The sequence below is a fragment of the Rutidosis leptorrhynchoides genome, unplaced genomic scaffold (genome assembly GCF_046630445.1).
Source record: "Rutidosis leptorrhynchoides isolate AG116_Rl617_1_P2 unplaced genomic scaffold, CSIRO_AGI_Rlap_v1 contig57, whole genome shotgun sequence".
NCBI classification, from domain to species: Eukaryota; Viridiplantae; Streptophyta; class Magnoliopsida; order Asterales; family Asteraceae; genus Rutidosis; species Rutidosis leptorrhynchoides.
In genome coordinates, this window is record NW_027266791.1 from 39,503 (window position 1) to 57,673 (window position 18,171).

At 37.5% G+C, this 18,171-nt stretch overlaps 2 protein-coding genes across 2 annotated transcripts; both read right to left on the minus strand.

Moving 5' to 3' along the window:
• Window positions 1–9,912: 9,912 nt before the first annotated feature.
• On the minus strand, window positions 9,913–13,090 carry LOC139884554 (uncharacterized). The gene is made up of 8 exons (XM_071868568.1): window positions 12,896–13,090; window positions 12,717–12,800; window positions 12,546–12,614; window positions 11,872–12,238; window positions 10,713–10,883; window positions 10,530–10,579; window positions 10,268–10,316; window positions 9,913–10,130 (listed from the first exon to the last, which is right to left on the minus strand). Exons 1-8 carry the CDS (start codon window positions 13,088–13,090, stop codon window positions 9,913–9,915), a joined length of 1,203 nt encoding a protein of 400 aa, XP_071724669.1.
• A 4,258-nt stretch (window positions 13,091–17,348) lies between these two features.
• LOC139884557 (transcription factor IBH1-like 1) lies at window positions 17,349–17,927 on the minus strand. The gene has a single exon (XM_071868571.1). The coding sequence runs from the start codon at window positions 17,925–17,927 to the stop codon at window positions 17,349–17,351; it is 579 nt and encodes a 192-aa protein (XP_071724672.1).
• Window positions 17,928–18,171: the final 244 nt, after the last annotated feature.

Here is an 18,171-nt window from a genome sequence, read left to right on the forward strand (position 1 = left end):
TAAAATAAGCAACATATACATTGCGCACTTTGAAAAAAAGAATCAGTATTTTTTTAAAAAATATTTGAGTTACCTTTTACTATAATATGATATCAACATGGATTCCATCTTCTATACATGTTTATTTTCTTGTTCCCAATCTTTGGGTGCATACAGCATCATCTGCTTTGATCTGTAAATTGAACCAGTAACTTTGCTTGAATACATTGGCAAATAATTAGTGAATTTCTAGTCTCGCCCAGTCTTGGATTTAATAATTAAGCTTCTACAGCTCCGCAAATTAAGCCCGAATCTTATCATTAACCATATATTTTTTCTGGCTAGCTAGTGTGGGACTAGATGGAACTCCACGGACATCCTGATTTCTTCCCTCCTTGCACATCATTGCTACATATCTAATCACTTTGATTAAAAAAATAACAGAAAAGACTTGAATCAAAACCAGACAATTGCTTTTCTAAAGTTCTGTCGGAAGGTAAATTTTAAACCCGTGAGAATGAACAACGTGTTCAAGAAAAGAAAAGGAGAGTGGTGATAATAAAGTTACAATTTGGTACTTTCATCAAATTGATTGGCTTGAATAACAATTTACAAAACCCTCTTGTAAACACGACCGGAAGAGCCTTTATATTATATTACTATTATCTTCCACGTCTGAACTTTTATAGAGATATGAACACTTATTTCCTTAGTACACAATAAGTAGCTACACATTGAATCCTAATTATTTTCCTCAACATTAAATTTCGAGATAGTACATTCTACCCCACTGAAAATAAGTCGCCCTCGAAATTATGCTCTATATCCTTCCCAAAATCAGCAATCTGTCGATTTTTAAAAATTGCCGATGAAGTATCGATCCTAAACAAATAAGTTACATTTATCATGAAATTTGTTTAAGAAGTTCAAAAATACGAAAACTAACATTCCAAATGACCACTAAATTGGGCAAAACTCCTATTGTTGTATTCCATCATTAAAAAGATCTTGCATCGTTGACAACTCAATGCCCACGCCCATATCAGGCAGGGGGGATCTTAGAAGTCATTCCTCATAGGTTAAAAAGTTGGCTCCCATGATATAACACTTTGCCTCAAATGAGTTGAAGAGGTTGCTATCACCTAGTAGCATTTGTCCGAAATGAGCGTGACAGTTGGCTTCTACCGTATAGCACTTTGTCCCTAGTGGAATCAAGATGTAGCTTCCTGTTGGTGAAATATGTCTTTGAAATGGGTTGAACAATAAAATCGGATCGAGTAAAAACAACTCGGACTTTGAGGCGTGATATCACTTTCTTTAAGGATTTATTTGCCCCACAACGTTGCTAATGGTCACCGGCAAAAATCCTCCAGGATACAATAAAGTCTCGGATGAGAATACTAAATAGCAATTTTAGTATTTCTCCAGGGTCTCTCTAAGAAACAATCGAAAAATTGGCTGCTGTTTTTCAGAAAAAGGACTCGAAAAAATGACAACACACACTTTTCTTTCCGAAAATGACAAGTATATATATGAAACAGTATTGCAACTCTTCGTGAAAATTGCAAACAAACGCGTCTTTAGAAAATTGTTCGAATAAACCAATGCGACTCTTCGGACGAAGTCGAATAACGAACAATTGCAATCCTTCAGAAAAATTAAAACCGAATAAGTAATTTTCCAAAGGTTGTCTTGAAAAGACACAAACAAAATTCGGAATATTTTTTTTAAATAGAATTTCGAATTTTCATTTATATTTCATTTCTGAAATTCTCAAATTAAAAGGCAACCTTTGAGCTAAAAAAAAAAACAAAATAAATAGCAAGGGATTAATGCCAATTAAATCGCAGGCGTGCTAAGTGCTAAGTGCGCCAAAATCGCGCAATTATCCGCGCACCCGCACGCGAGTATGGTGGGGTCTAGCCCCACCTAATTACTCCTTTAACTACAAAAGGGAAATCCCACATTAATAAACTGACTCTCCTACTCCCACCTTTTCTATGTGGGACAAAGTAAAATGCACTCATTTTGTTTTAACAAACAAAATTCCAACAATCCCCCACTTTGTTTGTAAAACAAAATTTCAAAATAAAATTTAAAAAAAAAAACATATAGCCAAAGTTTTAGTAAGATTAATATACATACATAAAGGTCTCTTTCGAGTTAAACCTTTACTTAGTGCAAGTATATCAAAGCTCTATCAAAGTGACAAGTAGCTCGGCTTTAAACTTGTACTTTTATGTAATAGAACCGGACATACCACACATACACTAACCTCTTGTTTCAGCGAGAATTTCTATATTACTCCGCACTATTATGGCCTTGTGCTTAATCCTGTTTCATGAGCTCTCTAGAAAGCAACCCTCACTTTCGTAAGAAGCGGCACCATTTCTAAGCTCATATAGGTGAAATATCTACCATGTGTTTCTGTTACTATCAACACATTACAAACTTGTATCATACTTCATTAAAAATTCAATTCAGCCTACAAAACGTAACAGATAATACTGACTTCTCATATCAAGGCTATGTCAGTATCAAACAATCACATTCAATAACTTGTTCTTACCCATTAAACCTTGTAACTAATGATGTTCGAGAAAAAAAGTCGGGTTACCATTATTGATGATTTCAATTAAAGGGTTTTAGTCCCATTTCTTATGAGGTCGTTATTACCGTATGTATTGGTAAAGCCTTCGTCAAAGGATCGGCAAGATTTTTACTTGACCTCACATAGACAATTGTTATGGTACCATCTTTAATCAATCGTCTCACATATTCATGTCTTAGACTAATGTGTCTAGACTTACCATTATAGGTGGCCTAACTATCACAGTGGATAGAGATAGGAGGCATAGGACTAGGCCATAATTTGATATCCAACAACAAATTTCTAATCCACTCAGCCTCTTTCCCAGTTGCTGCCAAAGCAATAAATTCAAATTCCATTGTTGAGTGAGTTATACATGTCTGTTTCTTGCTCGCCCAAGATACAGCACCTCCAGCTAGTGTGAAGATCCATCCAGAAGTGGAACGCTCATCTCCCACACTTGTAATCCAACTAGCATCGGTGTATCCTTCTAATACAGCCGGATAATTATTGTAGAACAATCCTAAATTTTTAGTTCTCTTAAGATAACCAAAAATTCTAGTAATAGCTCTCCAATGTTCTGTACTTGGATTACTTGTATACCTACTCAACTTGCATACAGAATAAGCAATATCGGGTCTAGTACAATGCATCGCATACATTAAAGACCCTATAGCACTTGCATATTCTAGTTGTGCCACCGCTCTACCAGTATTATAATTTAATTTAATACTAGAATCAAATGGAGTACTTATTTCTTTAAAACCAAGATGTTGAAATTTATTTAATAATTTTTCAACATAACTACATTGGCTTAAAGAATAACCCCCACTATTTTTCTTAACTTTAATACCTAAGATAGTATCTACTTCACCCAAATCCTTCATTTTAAACATGGAAGTTAGATACTTCTTAGTTTCATTAACTCCAGTCATATTCGTTCCAAAGATAAGCATATCATCAACATACAAGCACACTAAGACACCATAGTCTTTAGTGAATTTAGAGTATATACACCTATCGGCACTATTATTGATGAAACCATTTGACAATATGACCGAATTAAACTTTTCATGCCACTGCTTAGGAGCTTGCTTAAGTCCATAAAGAGACTTAATCAATTTACATACTTTTCTTTCATTTCCAGGAAGAACAAAACCCTCCGGTTGTTCCATGTAAATCTCCTCATTTAAGTCTCCATTTAAGAAAGCAGTTTTAACATCCATTTGATGAACACAAAGATCATAAATGGAAGCTAGAGCAAAAAGAACTCGAATGGAAGTTATACGTGCAACAGGAGCATATGTATCAAAATAATCTATTCCTTCTTTTTGTCTATATCCCTTAACTACAAGCCTAGCTTTAAAAGCTTAAATAGAACCATCAGAATTATATTTTCTTCTAAAAACCCATTTGCATCCAATAGGTTTTGATCCTTTCGGTAAATCTACTAATACCCAAGTATTATTGGACATAATTGAGTCCATTTCATCATTCACAGCTTCTTTCCAAAAAGAAGCATCTCTAGAAGACATAGCATCATCAAAGCTTCCAGGATCATCTTCTAAATTTAACACTAAAGGGTATTTATTTACCACATTATTATCTCTATCTCCTTCAACAAGAAAAACATGAGTAATAAAATCAGGACCTAAGTCTTTTATTTTCCTAGCTCTAGTACTTCTCCTTGGTTCAATCATGTCTTTAGAATTCGTTTCTTTCTCTTGAAAATCACTTTGAGTTTCCCTAGATCTTGAATTATTTTCAATCATTTCAGAACTTGTAAAACATTTATTCTCAAAGAATTCGACGTCTCTCGATTCTACTATGACATTAGACTCTAAATCAATAAGCCTATAAGCTTTACTATTTTCAGCATATCCTATGAAAACACTTTTGATAGCTCTAGGACCGAGCTTTGTTCTCTTAGGATCTGGAGCTCGGTAGTACGTTAAACACCCCCACACTTTAAGATATGACAAATTTGGCTTTCTACCTTTCCATATCTCATAAGGGGTTATGTCATTTTTCTTGGAAGGTATTCTATTATGAATATAGCATGCAGTAAGTAATGCTTCTCCCCAAAGATTAATTGGTAGCTTTGAATTTGAAAGCATACAATTAACCATTTCTCCAAGAGATCGATTTTTCCTTTCAGCCAAACCATTTTGTTGTGGAGTATATGGTGCTGAAGCTTGATGAATAATACCATGTTCTTCACAAAATGAAGAGAATTCATTTAAGAAATATTCTCCACCTCTATCTGATCGTAGAACTTTGATTTTCTTTTCTAATTGATTCTCTACTTCAGCTTTATATTTCTTAAACATGGTAAATGCTTCATCCTTCGATCTCATGAGATAAACATATAATAACCTACTATAATCATTCACAAAGGTAATAAAATACCTTTTACCTCCACTTGTTAGCATACCATTAAATTCACATATATCACTATGAACCAAATCCAATAAATTCGAATTTCTTTTAACACTAGGAAATGGCTTCTTAGTAAGTTTTGACTTAGCACATATTTCACATTTATCAAATTCGCCATTGAAATTTATCAAGTCTAATTTTTTCATATTCTTCAAATAACGAAAATTTATATGTGCCAACCTACTATGCCATAAAATTGAAGACTCGACAATATAAGCAAAACTAGAAATATTATTATTGATACTCAGTTGATACATGCCATCATTGGCATAACCCTTCCCAACAAACAGCCCATTCTTCGACAGGATAACCTTGTCGAATTCAAACAAAACCCGAAACCCCCTCTTACAAAGTAAATCAATAGAAACTAGGTTCTTCCTAATTTCGGGTATAAATAACACATTAAGAAGAGTTATCTTCTTTCCAGAAGTGAAGTCTATCTCCACTGTGCCTTTTCCAGCAACCTTTGCAAGAGCATTATTCGCCATCAGGACCTCTTGAACACTTGAGTCAACAATTTCTTCAAATTGCTTGAACATGTATTTGTCCTTACACACATGAACAGTTGCTCCAGAATCTATCCACCAACCGAATTGGACAGTGGTAGAATTAATTTCAGAAACCATAGCCATAGCATCATTTATTTCAGAAATTTCCATGTTCGAAAACATGTTCGAAATCATGGCTACATAATTTTCTTCAACCAGATTTGCATCTGCTTTCACCATCGGAATGTTCTTGTCCTTTGAAATGCTCTTACGGTGAATGCAATCCTTGGTGTAGTGTCCCTGTTTGCCACATACAAAACAGCAACCCTTTTGCTTCTTTTGTGTTCTCTTGAATTTATGCCCCCCGCTTTTTACTTTGAAGTTCTGGCCGAGTTTCCGTTTTTTATCCACAAAATTCACCTTGGAATTGTACAAAACAGAATTATCACGTGAACGTGACTCTTCCTCAATGCGAAGATGTTTCTGTATTTGCTCCAAAGTAAAGTCCTCCGACTTGTGAATCAGCCTTTTTCCATAGTCTTTCCAACTTGGAGGCAATTTCGCAATAATTGCTCCAACTTGAAAAGCTTCTGGAATATCAATCTTGAGAGCACGAATCTTATTCACAATCACTTGTAATTCATGGACTTGTTCCAGCAAGGGCTTAGTATCAATAAACTTGTAATCAAAATACTTTGCAATTAGATATTTGTTGGTACCTTGCTCCTCCGCTTTGTACTTGAATTCCAGTGCATTCCAAATTTCTCTGGCCGACTTCATTTCAGTGAATAAGTCGTACAGACGATCGGAGAGTGTGTTCAGAATGTGTCCTCGACAAAGTAATTCATCCTCCGCACGTTTCTTCTTTTCCTTATTAACCCTCTCAATGGCTTCTACACTTGGCTGTCCTCCATCGAAAGTAGGCTTAGGATCTTCTATAGGCGCCAAGTTAGGATCCAGAATGTAGGAGATCTTCAGAGCAGTGAGTAAGAACATCATCTTGTCCCTCCAGCGAGCAAAATTGTTCCCATCGAACCGGTCTAGTTTGACCATATCTTGATTCATAACTTTGATTGTCTTCGACTCCATTGCAGCAAAATAAATCCTTAAAATTGTTGGAAAAATATGCTTCGAAATTGGATAGTACAATGAAATCGGATCGAGTAAAACAACTCGGACTTTGAGGCGTGATATCACTTTCTTTAAGGATTTATTTGCCCCACAACATTGCTAATGGTCACTGGCAAAATTCCTCCAGGATACAACAAAGTCTCGGATGAGAATACTAAATAGCAATTCTAGTATTTCTCCAGGATCTCTCTAAGAAACAATCGAAAAATTGGCTGCTGTTTATTAGAAAGAGGACTCGAAAATGACAACACTTTTTCTTTCCGAAATGACAAGTATATATATGAAACGGTATTGCAACTCTTCGTGAAAATTGCGAACAAACACATCTTTAGAAAATTGTTCGGATAAACCAACGCGACTCTTCGGAAGAAGTCGAAAAAACGAAGAATTGCAATCCTTCGGATAAATTAAAACCGAATAAGTAATTTTCCAAAGGTTGTCTTGAAAAGGCACAAATAAAATTCGGAATAATATATATATATATATATATATATTTTTTTTTTTTAAATAGAATTTCGAATTTTCATTTATATTTCATTATCCGCGCACCCGCACGCGGGTATGGTGGGGGTCTAGCCCCACCTAATCACTCCTTTAACCACAAAAGGAAAATTCCACATTTTAAAACTGACCCTCCTGCTCCCACCTTTTCTATGTGGGACAAAGAAAAAGACACTCATTTTGTTTTATCAAACAAAATTCCAACAGTTTCAAAACTTCAAAGTTTCGTTGTCATGAGTTTAGTAAGAGAAAAAGTGCTAGTTCTGATATGAATGCTCTCATTTTAAAGAAGCTTGTAAAAGATTTTTGCAAAGATTTAAGGTTTTCTGAAAATGCGACAATGACATTAGGAAATTCACTAATCTTCGCTCTAGTAATAGACTAATGCTCTCTTCACCTGGAAAAAAGAAAAGAATACCGAACATTGATTTAGCCAAGTAAGGACACCCAACTTAATTATCCTCTCCAGACAAAGGTAAAGCACGTGTGTACAAACAAACACACTGCACCAGCATTTCAATTGGCCACGCCTTAGGTTGTAGATTTGAGCAAGCACAATGACACATGTACTCAGTAGTCGAAAATGTAATCACATTGTTCAACTTTGCGTGATTCAAGGCTCAAAGTGATTGAGGGGTACTTTATGGAAGAAGAATAAGTGACTAAGAAAGGGATTTTTGAAAATTTGAAATGTGGCTCTAAGGCACATGGCAATCAATGAGTGGAGAGGTGTGTGGCCGAAATAGTAGGGCTGGACCGCTAAATATTCTTCGTACCTGGTGCCTCTACTATAATCCAGTGAAAAAAGGGCTTTGCTATCATATTATTTGATCATCTTCTCCATCTTGTCTGAGTGCTAAGATAGGCTCGTCCCCTCTTACATTTTGCTTGGAAAGAACCGTTGCCAAAGAAACTTCATGTTTACCAATTGTCATTGACTCATACATTCTCAGTGGAGTCTCCCACTGAAACTAGTACCTCATCCTTGACTACCTTTAGCGTCGGACCCGCGGGCTTCTCTTTTCTCAAGAATGCAAAAAAAAAAAAAAAAATCATGTTCTTTGATAAGAAACTGCATTCTCATCTTCCAAACATCTACATTTCAAGGAAAAATCTTGCGATGCTTGACAATCATATGCGTTAATCATATGCGTTAATACTGTATCTGAGCTATTGTGAAAGTAATTATACATTGTGAGTCACAAATTCTTAAAAAAATTGACTTGCAATAATTTGTAATTATTTTATTGCAGCCCAAAATATAATATTATTCTTACAATGAATTAAAGACGGCCATATAAGCATTTCTTCTGTTGGTAAGTTCTCAATAAGTTATTTGGAAATCATGTGATCAATAATGTTTTCTTAACATTTTTTTTTTTTTTTTACACTCATGAACTTTTTTAGAAGTCAGCCCATACAAAAAACAATCCAGTTTCTTTTGACGGAACAGTGGAATTGCCCCCTCGAATCCCTAGACCGTCCGCTCTCCCTCTCACATTCTCTCTACTTTACTAAGCTGTAAAGTAAAGTACGTTCCACACTGTAATAATTTTAATATGTGCACTTAATTTCAAACTTAATATAAGAGCCAGAGGAGTACACCATTGGTCATTCCTTAAATTGATTCCCGATATTCTGGGATCAAGTTCAGTTTCCGTTGACAGCAAAAATGCCGAAGTCTTCGGCTGTCGGCTTAGGCTGAGAAAGACCGAATGAAATACAGTAGAGGTAAAAATTTGTCAAGTATTGAAAGCTTTAAACCGACAATTATAGTTAATTGACAAAGTGAATGGTTCAAGCTGATGGAAGACATAACAGGGAAAAACTAAGCCCCATAACATGAGCGTCAGTAGATAAGTTCTAACCTAGTCGACAAAGGGTCGTGACTAGCATGACTTGTGATGAGCTGGATGCAAAGTAGTCATCTAAGCAATTGAACCGAAAATTCAGGACACGACTTGGTAGGGTCATTGACATAGGCATGAAAAAGTGAAACTGACACAATTTTCAGGTAGTAGATGCCAAAGATGTCGGAAGCCACTAATAATAGAGGCCGAGAAATGTGGGTTGGTACAACCGTGGAGTAGTGGAGCAAGGGAGTACAAAAGTAACCGGTGATGTTGGATGTGTAGAGTGGAGAAGCAACTTTGGGTAGTCGAATTGTGTTTGTGTTGATTAAGCATCTTTAAATACAAGCTGCTGAATTCTAAGAGCCATGTAAAATGTATTAATTTCTTTCTAATCGTCATGAACTGTTGGTAGTAGCCATAAATTCTAGAATTATAATTTGTATAGGGCATCGCCCATCAATCAATGAACAGCAATTGTTCATTTTTTCCTAGTTTTACATCTTAGTACTTTTTTTACATAGTCGGACATGATTGTCTCCAGTCTCAGTACTATTTAATTTTATTGTCGATTTGCATTTCCTATCCGAGAATCAACAGATGACTATGCTTCATCGATCTATTCATTGATACACAAATCAAAAGGTATTTCATTGATAATTTTTGGCAAAACAATTTCATACTCAATAGTTTTTTTTTTTTTTTTAATTTAGACTTACTAAAAAGGTTTGCTCTTGTATGGCAACCCCACATTTAAGTTCAATCAAGAAATAAGGAGTTAGAAACATGATATCTCTATTATGTCTTTGCTAATCTCCCACCTTATTCGTTCTTTAAGCCGCGACTATGGCAGAAAGAAAATAATGTGCTTGACAAATATTGTATTAATATACATAAACGACTTTATAATGCATCCATACAATATGTTAGGGCTTTATTTCCTATAGAACTGAAGCTCATAGTTGCTAAATGAAGCGGACAGGATCAGTAAATGATTGATAGTGGTTGTCCATAACTTGTATCGTCGATAATCATCCACCATGTCCAGCTTAATTGTTCCACGGCTTGTCGTCAATACAATGAGATAGCATGTCTCGGTCTCTCCGGCCTCTCCATCCTTATATAATTCAGCATGCAAGTCCAATACAATGCCTATTCAAAAAGCATATTCATCGAGTGATTAACGATAATGGCGAGAGATTAATTCGAATCCATCGTCAAATAAATTTACAGAAAAGGGAAAGAATCGTGGACGCGTAAGAGGCCAAGATGGAAAAGAGAGAACGTACTTTCCTGTTTGCTTTTCAACAGATTGAGCTTCCTAAGTTGGAGAATCACCTGAAAAGTAAGAACGAGGCATGGTCGATTCACTTGATAACTCGCACTCAATATTGCTTGATATATCTATAACCCGTATACAAGATAAGAAATTTCATATGCATGATAATCTTGCTACTCGAACGGATTTAGTTTCCTAGGCGGCCATTAAAATTCACAAATCTTTCTCCTGTATATCATAAATTATACTCGCCAGTAGACATAAACACACACCTTGGCTTCGTTGTTCAGGAATAAGGAAACTGTTCTCGCCACGTACCTCCCTGTCCGAATTGATTCATAAAGTAGAAAAGCATTAGTTTTAGAGGTGTAAGACGATAGTAATTAGTAAATAAGACAGACGATTATAGCATGATTAGTAGTAGAGTTATGCACTAGGATCCCAAGTTTACGAACCATCTGGGGTTTCGATGCTGAGCTCAGCACCTTTGGCTAAGACCGAACGGCCTTTGTCGAAGTCGAAGTCAAAGTCGTTCTGGTCCTGGTCAATTGGAAGAACCGGTGAAGTACCCTTTAATCTGTTCCTGCATCCGGTCCTTGCCTTGAGTGTGGCAGCTCCTCTTAATGCTGAACATGACATTCATCAAGCAATACATGACAGATAGAGTTAATTGAGAAGATTACATAGTAATATTGTGAAATTTGCTCAGCTTATAAGGAAAAGAGGAATAAGTTTGGCTGATAAAATTAATTTTATTCTTTGGCTAAGATGAACTAATGAATTGAGAGAATTTTCTTTGTTATTGCATAAATTTGCATGTTTGCGAACCGCAACTCGGGTTTGCAAATCTAGTGTATTCCTAGATTCTGGTTATCACCCCTTATGCTTGTATTAGAGTCGGCGAGATCGCTGGAAAGAGGAGTCATGTTTGATTAAGGCGACAATCGAAGCAATGTCCCCCTAGTGAAGATGAAGGGTGCATGCCTTGTTGATGGCCTTTCGCCGTCTTAAGGCATCTCTACAACCATGGAGGCGGAACTACTAAGGATTCGAAACATGTTCATGGAAGGACTTGGTCTGGGGAGAAACCTGAAATAGCTGATCAAGTGGCACCGCGCCACCCCAGCCAACCGATTGAAAACCCCGTTTTAGTGGCTTGAATTTATCACGAACTGTTTCGATGAATATTTCAATATCCCCCGGAGCATAGAAAGGTGAAATTAGTGAAATATAAGTTCATGTGCGGGAGTCAAGTTTCCTATGTTTAAGATTTCTAGGATTTTTGAGATAGGGTTTATTTCAATTTAGAATTGATTTAGGATTCCATGCTTACTCGTTTCCTAGTTTGAACATTTCCATTTTTCGGGGTTCTTTTAGTTATAAATATTGCTTTATCTCTCATGCAAATCAATATTTTTTATCAAAAATTTTCAGAATGAATTAAGAAAGTTTTCTCAATGAATTATGCCTTGAGTGCGTGTATTAATTTCGTTCGTGTTTATTGATCGCATGTACCAAATAAACTAAGTTTCAGATTGATGAACTAAAATTGCCCTATCATAAAATAAGCGAGCTTCATTAAAGAGAAATCAAATTGAAAAGTGAGCGCCTTACATGTAGTAGCTGCGGCAGTGAGTGTCAAGATGTCACCTGCACTGGTGCTGCTCGTGGCTGATCTTATCACATTGCTAAGCTGCTCCCTCTTCGCTCCCATCGCCTCCGCCACCTGCGCGCACTGTGCCGCCACGAGGGCTGCTGCAGATGCCACCGCTGCTTCCTTCTCTGAGCCCAGGGATAAAGGCTCACCGCTCTTTGAGCTCTCAGCAGCGATGGCAGCTAGGGCAGCCGCCACACCTGCCACCGATATCGCTGCATGAACTTCGGTTCTTTGCAATCTCTCTTCTTCCTTCCTCTTTAGCTTCATCTCTTTCAACCACTTCTTAATTGAGATGATCTTGAACGACATCATCTTCCACGGAGCCTGTGCGAAGGGAGCATGAAATCCAATCCAGTAGGAAAAGTCATATAATTACGAAAACAATAACGATAGTTACACTAAGATCGGTTTTCGTGAAAATTAATGTTAAAGTGACAAGGCAAACAGTTGTATAACGTCTGAATATAACGACCCCCTTGTCTAAATAATCTACGTTCACTTGCATGCTGTCGCATCTTAATCAGCCATAACAATTTTGCGACCGGCTTCTAGTTTACAATCTTAGCATTAATCATCTGAAGAATCAATCATGAAGCTTCACGTTGCTACATATCTGAAATATTTCACTTACCCATTTTTTCCTGAAACAGCTGTTATAGTTTAGTTCTGGGTGCATAGCCTGTTGCATCCATATCCACGACTGGGGAAAAAATATGAAACAATATCTTATCATTGGTACAATTATTCAGTTATTTATGTCCGAGTATCAATACATGATTTGAGTTCACTGCGTTATATCTACCTTGACGTCATTTGATTTCCATGGAGGTAAAGACTTGAAAGCTGCATCATCCATGGTCACGCTATTGTCCATCCTCTGCGAATTCTACATCTCAACATCATACTTTCCTCTCACCAAAATAAAACTCGCGCGTGATAACGCGATTTTTCAGCAAGTTAAGTCGCTCAACTTTAACTTACCAGGAAATTGTCAGGAGAGCTCATCTCTTTCTCTAGTTTCTCAATCGGGGGATCGAGCAGGACAATCGACTGGTTATGAGGATCGTGCGACGGAGGCTGAAAGGCTTGGACCGCGAAATCGCACCATGCGCGGGAGAGAAAGTCCATGGTCTCGGGGTGAGCTTGAGTTGGTGCGGAGCTGAAGTTGGACTCCATCTGAATGCGATTGCTTGTCAAGAATAAGAATGAAGAGATTAGGAGATGAGGAGAGATATGGGCAAGCTCTAAACATGGGGGCGTATGCTTAAATAGATAGTTCTTAAATCCGTATTAAATTAATAATTGTGCTGAACTTTGTATTGTGGGGCACGACTCTGACATCACACTGTGGCCCGTTTAGAGCGTCGTGGTGGTGTGTGTCATCATAACCCCCTAGGCCTTGATCATAGAAGATCTCGATTGATTTCATGACTAACATAATGAATTTAAAAAGAAGAAAGGCAGAAAGGCAATGAAAAGCATTGATTTAGTTTCAGGATCAAGTGTAGTGTTTCTTTCTTAATGAAACACATAAAGATTGGCAAGATAGAGCCCATTATTATCCTCGATATCCCCTCTCTTTTCTAAGAATGAAGCTAGAAGCTTGAGTTATACGTTTGAATGGAGTTAACAAATGTCCTAGGTAAGATAAATGATATGAATATTTATTGAGATACTTTCTCTTTTGGCCCTCACTGACACTTATCGAGATGCTTTTGAAATTGAAAAATGAACACATGTCCAAACAAAAAAAAAAAAAAAAGAGGGGAAAAACATACCCTCAAAATCAAATCTCTCAAGTTTCCAAAATATATTTAATCAGTCTTGCTAAGTTTCCTGAAAGCACTCTCCATAATTTCCCATGTTAGTTTAAATGGTTTTAAAGCTCTTTTCTCTTCTAGAGTAAAAAAAAAAGTTGTGGACGTTTATTTAAGCACTGAATTTTAAATGTCCAAAATACAAATAAAAATTTGTCCAACAATCATTGAAACCGGTGGCTATATATGACTCATTTCTGATCAAACATGGAACCATGATCTTATCAGTCGATTTTCAAAAAATAATTGACAGTGCTTTATTTACCATTTATTATTTTTCCTACTTAACGGATCAAGTAACCGTTCCTTACCATGCCAAGTGAATTTCCACTTTTTAGCACTTATTAATATTTTTATTTCTTGATTGCAACAATTAATTGAGTTATATCGAACGGAGCTTAACATGTTGATATGGGTCTTAAATATAAAGATCATTCCAGACACGTGTATCTGCCATTGCCAGAGCACAATTTCAACTTCGAAGTACTTATCACCAACATATGCAACTTGTACCTTTTTCTCCCCCTCCATATACAACTCATTAGTGATCTAAATGTTTGTTTCAAACATATTCCAGACACGTGTATCTGCCGCAGACATGTGTCTGCGGAAGACAAGGAGGGACATTCAACAGTAAATGACAGGTTGTTTCCCATCCCTTGATGCAAATCATAAAGTTTCTCCCAACGAAGTGGACAGACTTTAGATGTATGAAGTCGGAAAAAGTGTGAGGTTGGGAGCTCGCGGAGCAGGTATTGCCTACAGAGGATTGGGGAGGCCCCTTATCTTTCCTGTCCTTGAATGAAAACCATATCTTCACGCTAAGGCCTTGGGAATGTTTTAGATATGAAGAGAATAATGAATGGACTTTACGCAAGAGCTGTTCAAGGGCCACCCCAGGGAAAGAACACTAACCAAACAATCTAATAGAAAATAATAAAGAAAAAAACAATGGAGGAAGGTAAGGATGGTAAAGTATGAGGGGCATTATGAGCAAGCATGAACTCGGGCCATGGAAAGCTAAAAGGCGGGAGACATATATGATTGATGTAAAAAGCACTGTTGAAAAAGCAGAAGACATGTATCATTGAAGCTGAACATTCTTTAGCTGCCCCTCAAAAGCTTGTGAATCAGCAACTTGGGCCGATGATGAAGATTAATAAAAAAAAGCTTTAGGTTGTATAACTCAGTAGTTAAGGCCATTTGAGGAGCTTCCATGAAGTTGCTTATCTTCAAAAGAGGGCTCATGCTGAACTTATCCTAGATTTGATTAAAGCTGCGCTCATTCCAGTCATGTGAAAGCAAGCACACTTCGGATCATCAATCGGTTAGTTTATATGTGGCACCCCATGCTTTTTAACAAAGTTGATCTGACATCTAAATGGAAGTTGCGGGCAAGAAAGGAATGTTCGCATGTGCAATCATAGATGCTTAAGCACATCGGTCATGTCATGAATTCCATATCTTATGAGAGAGTTCCCTCTTGATTAGTAAAAGAAAAAGAGTTGGTGTCATTTAACATCAATGTGTCGTTGCATAGATATACAAGATTGCCGCATTTTTATGTATTCAAAGACCCATATCAACAGGATTAACAGGGATTTGGCTAACTTGATATGTCAGCCAAAAATAATATAATGAATGAAAAAATGAGTCAAAAATCGAGAAAATTCAACAAATAGAGTTTGCTCACCACACAAACTTTAGATTTGGATGTGGCATGTTTATTGTTTGAATTGCAAATTACCGTCCTTTAGTTTACTTTTTTTGTGCCAATTGGACATACGGTTGCATACAGAACTTCGTGGCAAGAAAGGTATTGCAATCTTGTGATTGGCGCGTTATACCACAGGACGCGTGCGACGTATCCATAACATACTTATATATTGGGATATTGAATGAGAATGGGCCATAAGCACTCCCATTCCTTGGGCTTTCGATTGCATAAAACCCAAACTAGGGAGGACAAAATGGAAAAGGCTGTCCAGCCCAATTATTGACCTCATCTACCCTAATTTCTAATCGGCCCTTGATCTTAGCTAAATGACCGAGGAAGGCACCCCTAATATATGTTGCTCCATGACACAATAATGTGTTGTCGTCCAACAAAACCGATTCGTGCGAAATTGCTTATCCAAGTAAGTACTCAAATGCGAGATTAATCCGTTCGTCATTTCCCAGCAAGAGAACATATTCAAGTTCTCTAGCTCAGTAAATGCTAGAACTTCAAACTCAAATGACTACAATAACATTCTTAATCATTTACTAAAACTACACTATGTAGCAACCACAAACTTGGGAAGACTTGAAAGGCTATTTATAAACGATTGTCGAATTGCTACATAACTTCGAAGGTCCCAGAAGGATTTAATTAGCACAAATTCACTTGGTTCTAGTTGACCAGGTCCTCCACGGACTTGGTTGGGGAGAATTCAATTCGAGTGTGACTTTTTCATTGTCAGGGAGCATGAGAGCGCAATCAAAGCAAAATAAGAGGCTCCCAATCAAGGACCTTTTGTCGCAACAAGCACACATGCCCAATTAATGAGCTTGGGATCGATTTATGGCCCCATTTTTCTCCCCCTCTCTCGCAGTTGTCCTTCTCAGAGAAATAGACTAAGCAAACCGGTGTGTGCACGGGTGCGCAATTCCCCCCTCCCCTCCCCTTCTCTTCCTTTCTTAAGCATTTTCCCCCGGGTCAGTACCAACTTTGCTCTCTAACTCGTATCTCTCTCCATGATTCAAGAGGACCCATCTCTGCTACTCTTGACCAAATTCAGCTCGACAAAAGCATTTCATCTCCCCCCCCCTCTCTCTCTCTCTCTCTCTCTCTCTCTCTCTCTCTCTCTCTCTCTCTCTCTCTCTCTCTCTCTCTCTCATGGACACCGAACACATGCGGCACGAAAACAACATATAACGTCCCTTGAGATGTCTAGTACACTCAGTCTCTCCTTCATTATCCATCTCCCTCTGCATACATGAGGATTTTAACTTTTCATTGACCATGCATCATGAATTTGTCGAAATTATCAGAGACCCACATGAACGTTACGAACTTGAATCCATGGGGACTTAAAATGGTTTATTAGGCAGATCTCTACTCTGTCCCAGAAACTTATACTTCGAACTTCCATGAAATGCGCTCAAAAACATGCGTGAAAATTCCTCAATAAACTCAAACGGGGAGGGCTTAATTTGGTTAGTACAAGCATCTTTCTTCTTTATTTTAGAATGGGCACTATGCTTATTGTGCAATTATTCTTCTAAAGCAACATAATTCAAGTCACTCCTTCGTGGAAACGGAACTAATTCAAATCGACAATACTGAAGTTGAGAAATGAGCCTTGGAAATTGCAGGATCATCGACAAGAAAAGAAACCAATTAGTAGGTCGGGGTAAAGCTAAACGATCAATCTATATCTTGAAAACTTGAGGAGTAAATAGTAAAATGACAAGGGAAAAGGTGGAAGAAACTCAAACTTTAGTCACATGGAGTTGCATATACAGGCATTGAACTATATATAGCTTAATCACATTTTGCCTCAGCCCACCTAATGTTGCAAAGTGGAGATCAAACAAAATCTATATATCAACTTAAATCATCATAGATGATGATTTCATTTACCATCTAGGCGCTCACTCGCACGAGCGAGAGAACGCATGACGTCAACTTGAGCTCGGAGCCACACCATATAATCTAGGGTTTCTTCGATCAAAGAGATAGCGTCCATCGATTCTCCTCCTGGTACAAGGTTCTTGAGCAACTGTGTTCTCTTCTTCACCAACCTCTTGGCAATAGAGTACGGTGGATCTTTTAGAGCACCATTGCTCAGTTTTCTCACTCTCCTAATGCCCCAGCTCCTTTTCAATATCTTCTTGCTGGCAATCTTCTTGGCAACGGAAGTTGTTGAATTTGCTACAACATTAATGGAAGCTTTCTTGTGCTTCGCAGCATCAGAGCCAATGATATGTTGAAGGAGAGCCTGGTTGTCATCATTTTGTGAGGCACTTGCAACTAGGGCACGACTCCAACGTGTTGTGTAATTCCGGACCGAAGCCAATGCGAGGTCTGCTGAGAGCTTTATGGCCTTTCTTCTCTCCATGATCGTCATGTTCTTCTTTGAGGAATTGCATAGCTGGAGACCCATGATCCATTTCTTGAGGAACTTTTGCTTTATTGAGCTAGCACTGTGCATTCTGAGAAAAATGTACAGCGAACAATTATGTAAGGCTTTCAGTACATAGAGATAAATGAAGAAATTAACTTCCACATCAAGGGAAGGTTCTTGGATTTGATTTGGAAATGCTTGTTGTTTCCATCCTATGCATTTCATGAGGAAATTTGTCCAGCTAATTTGTGAATTCTTAAACCAGCTAAATGTATGTTTCGTTTTCTTGCGTTTCTCCAAAATGGTTCAGGAAACGATATCAACGCAGCCT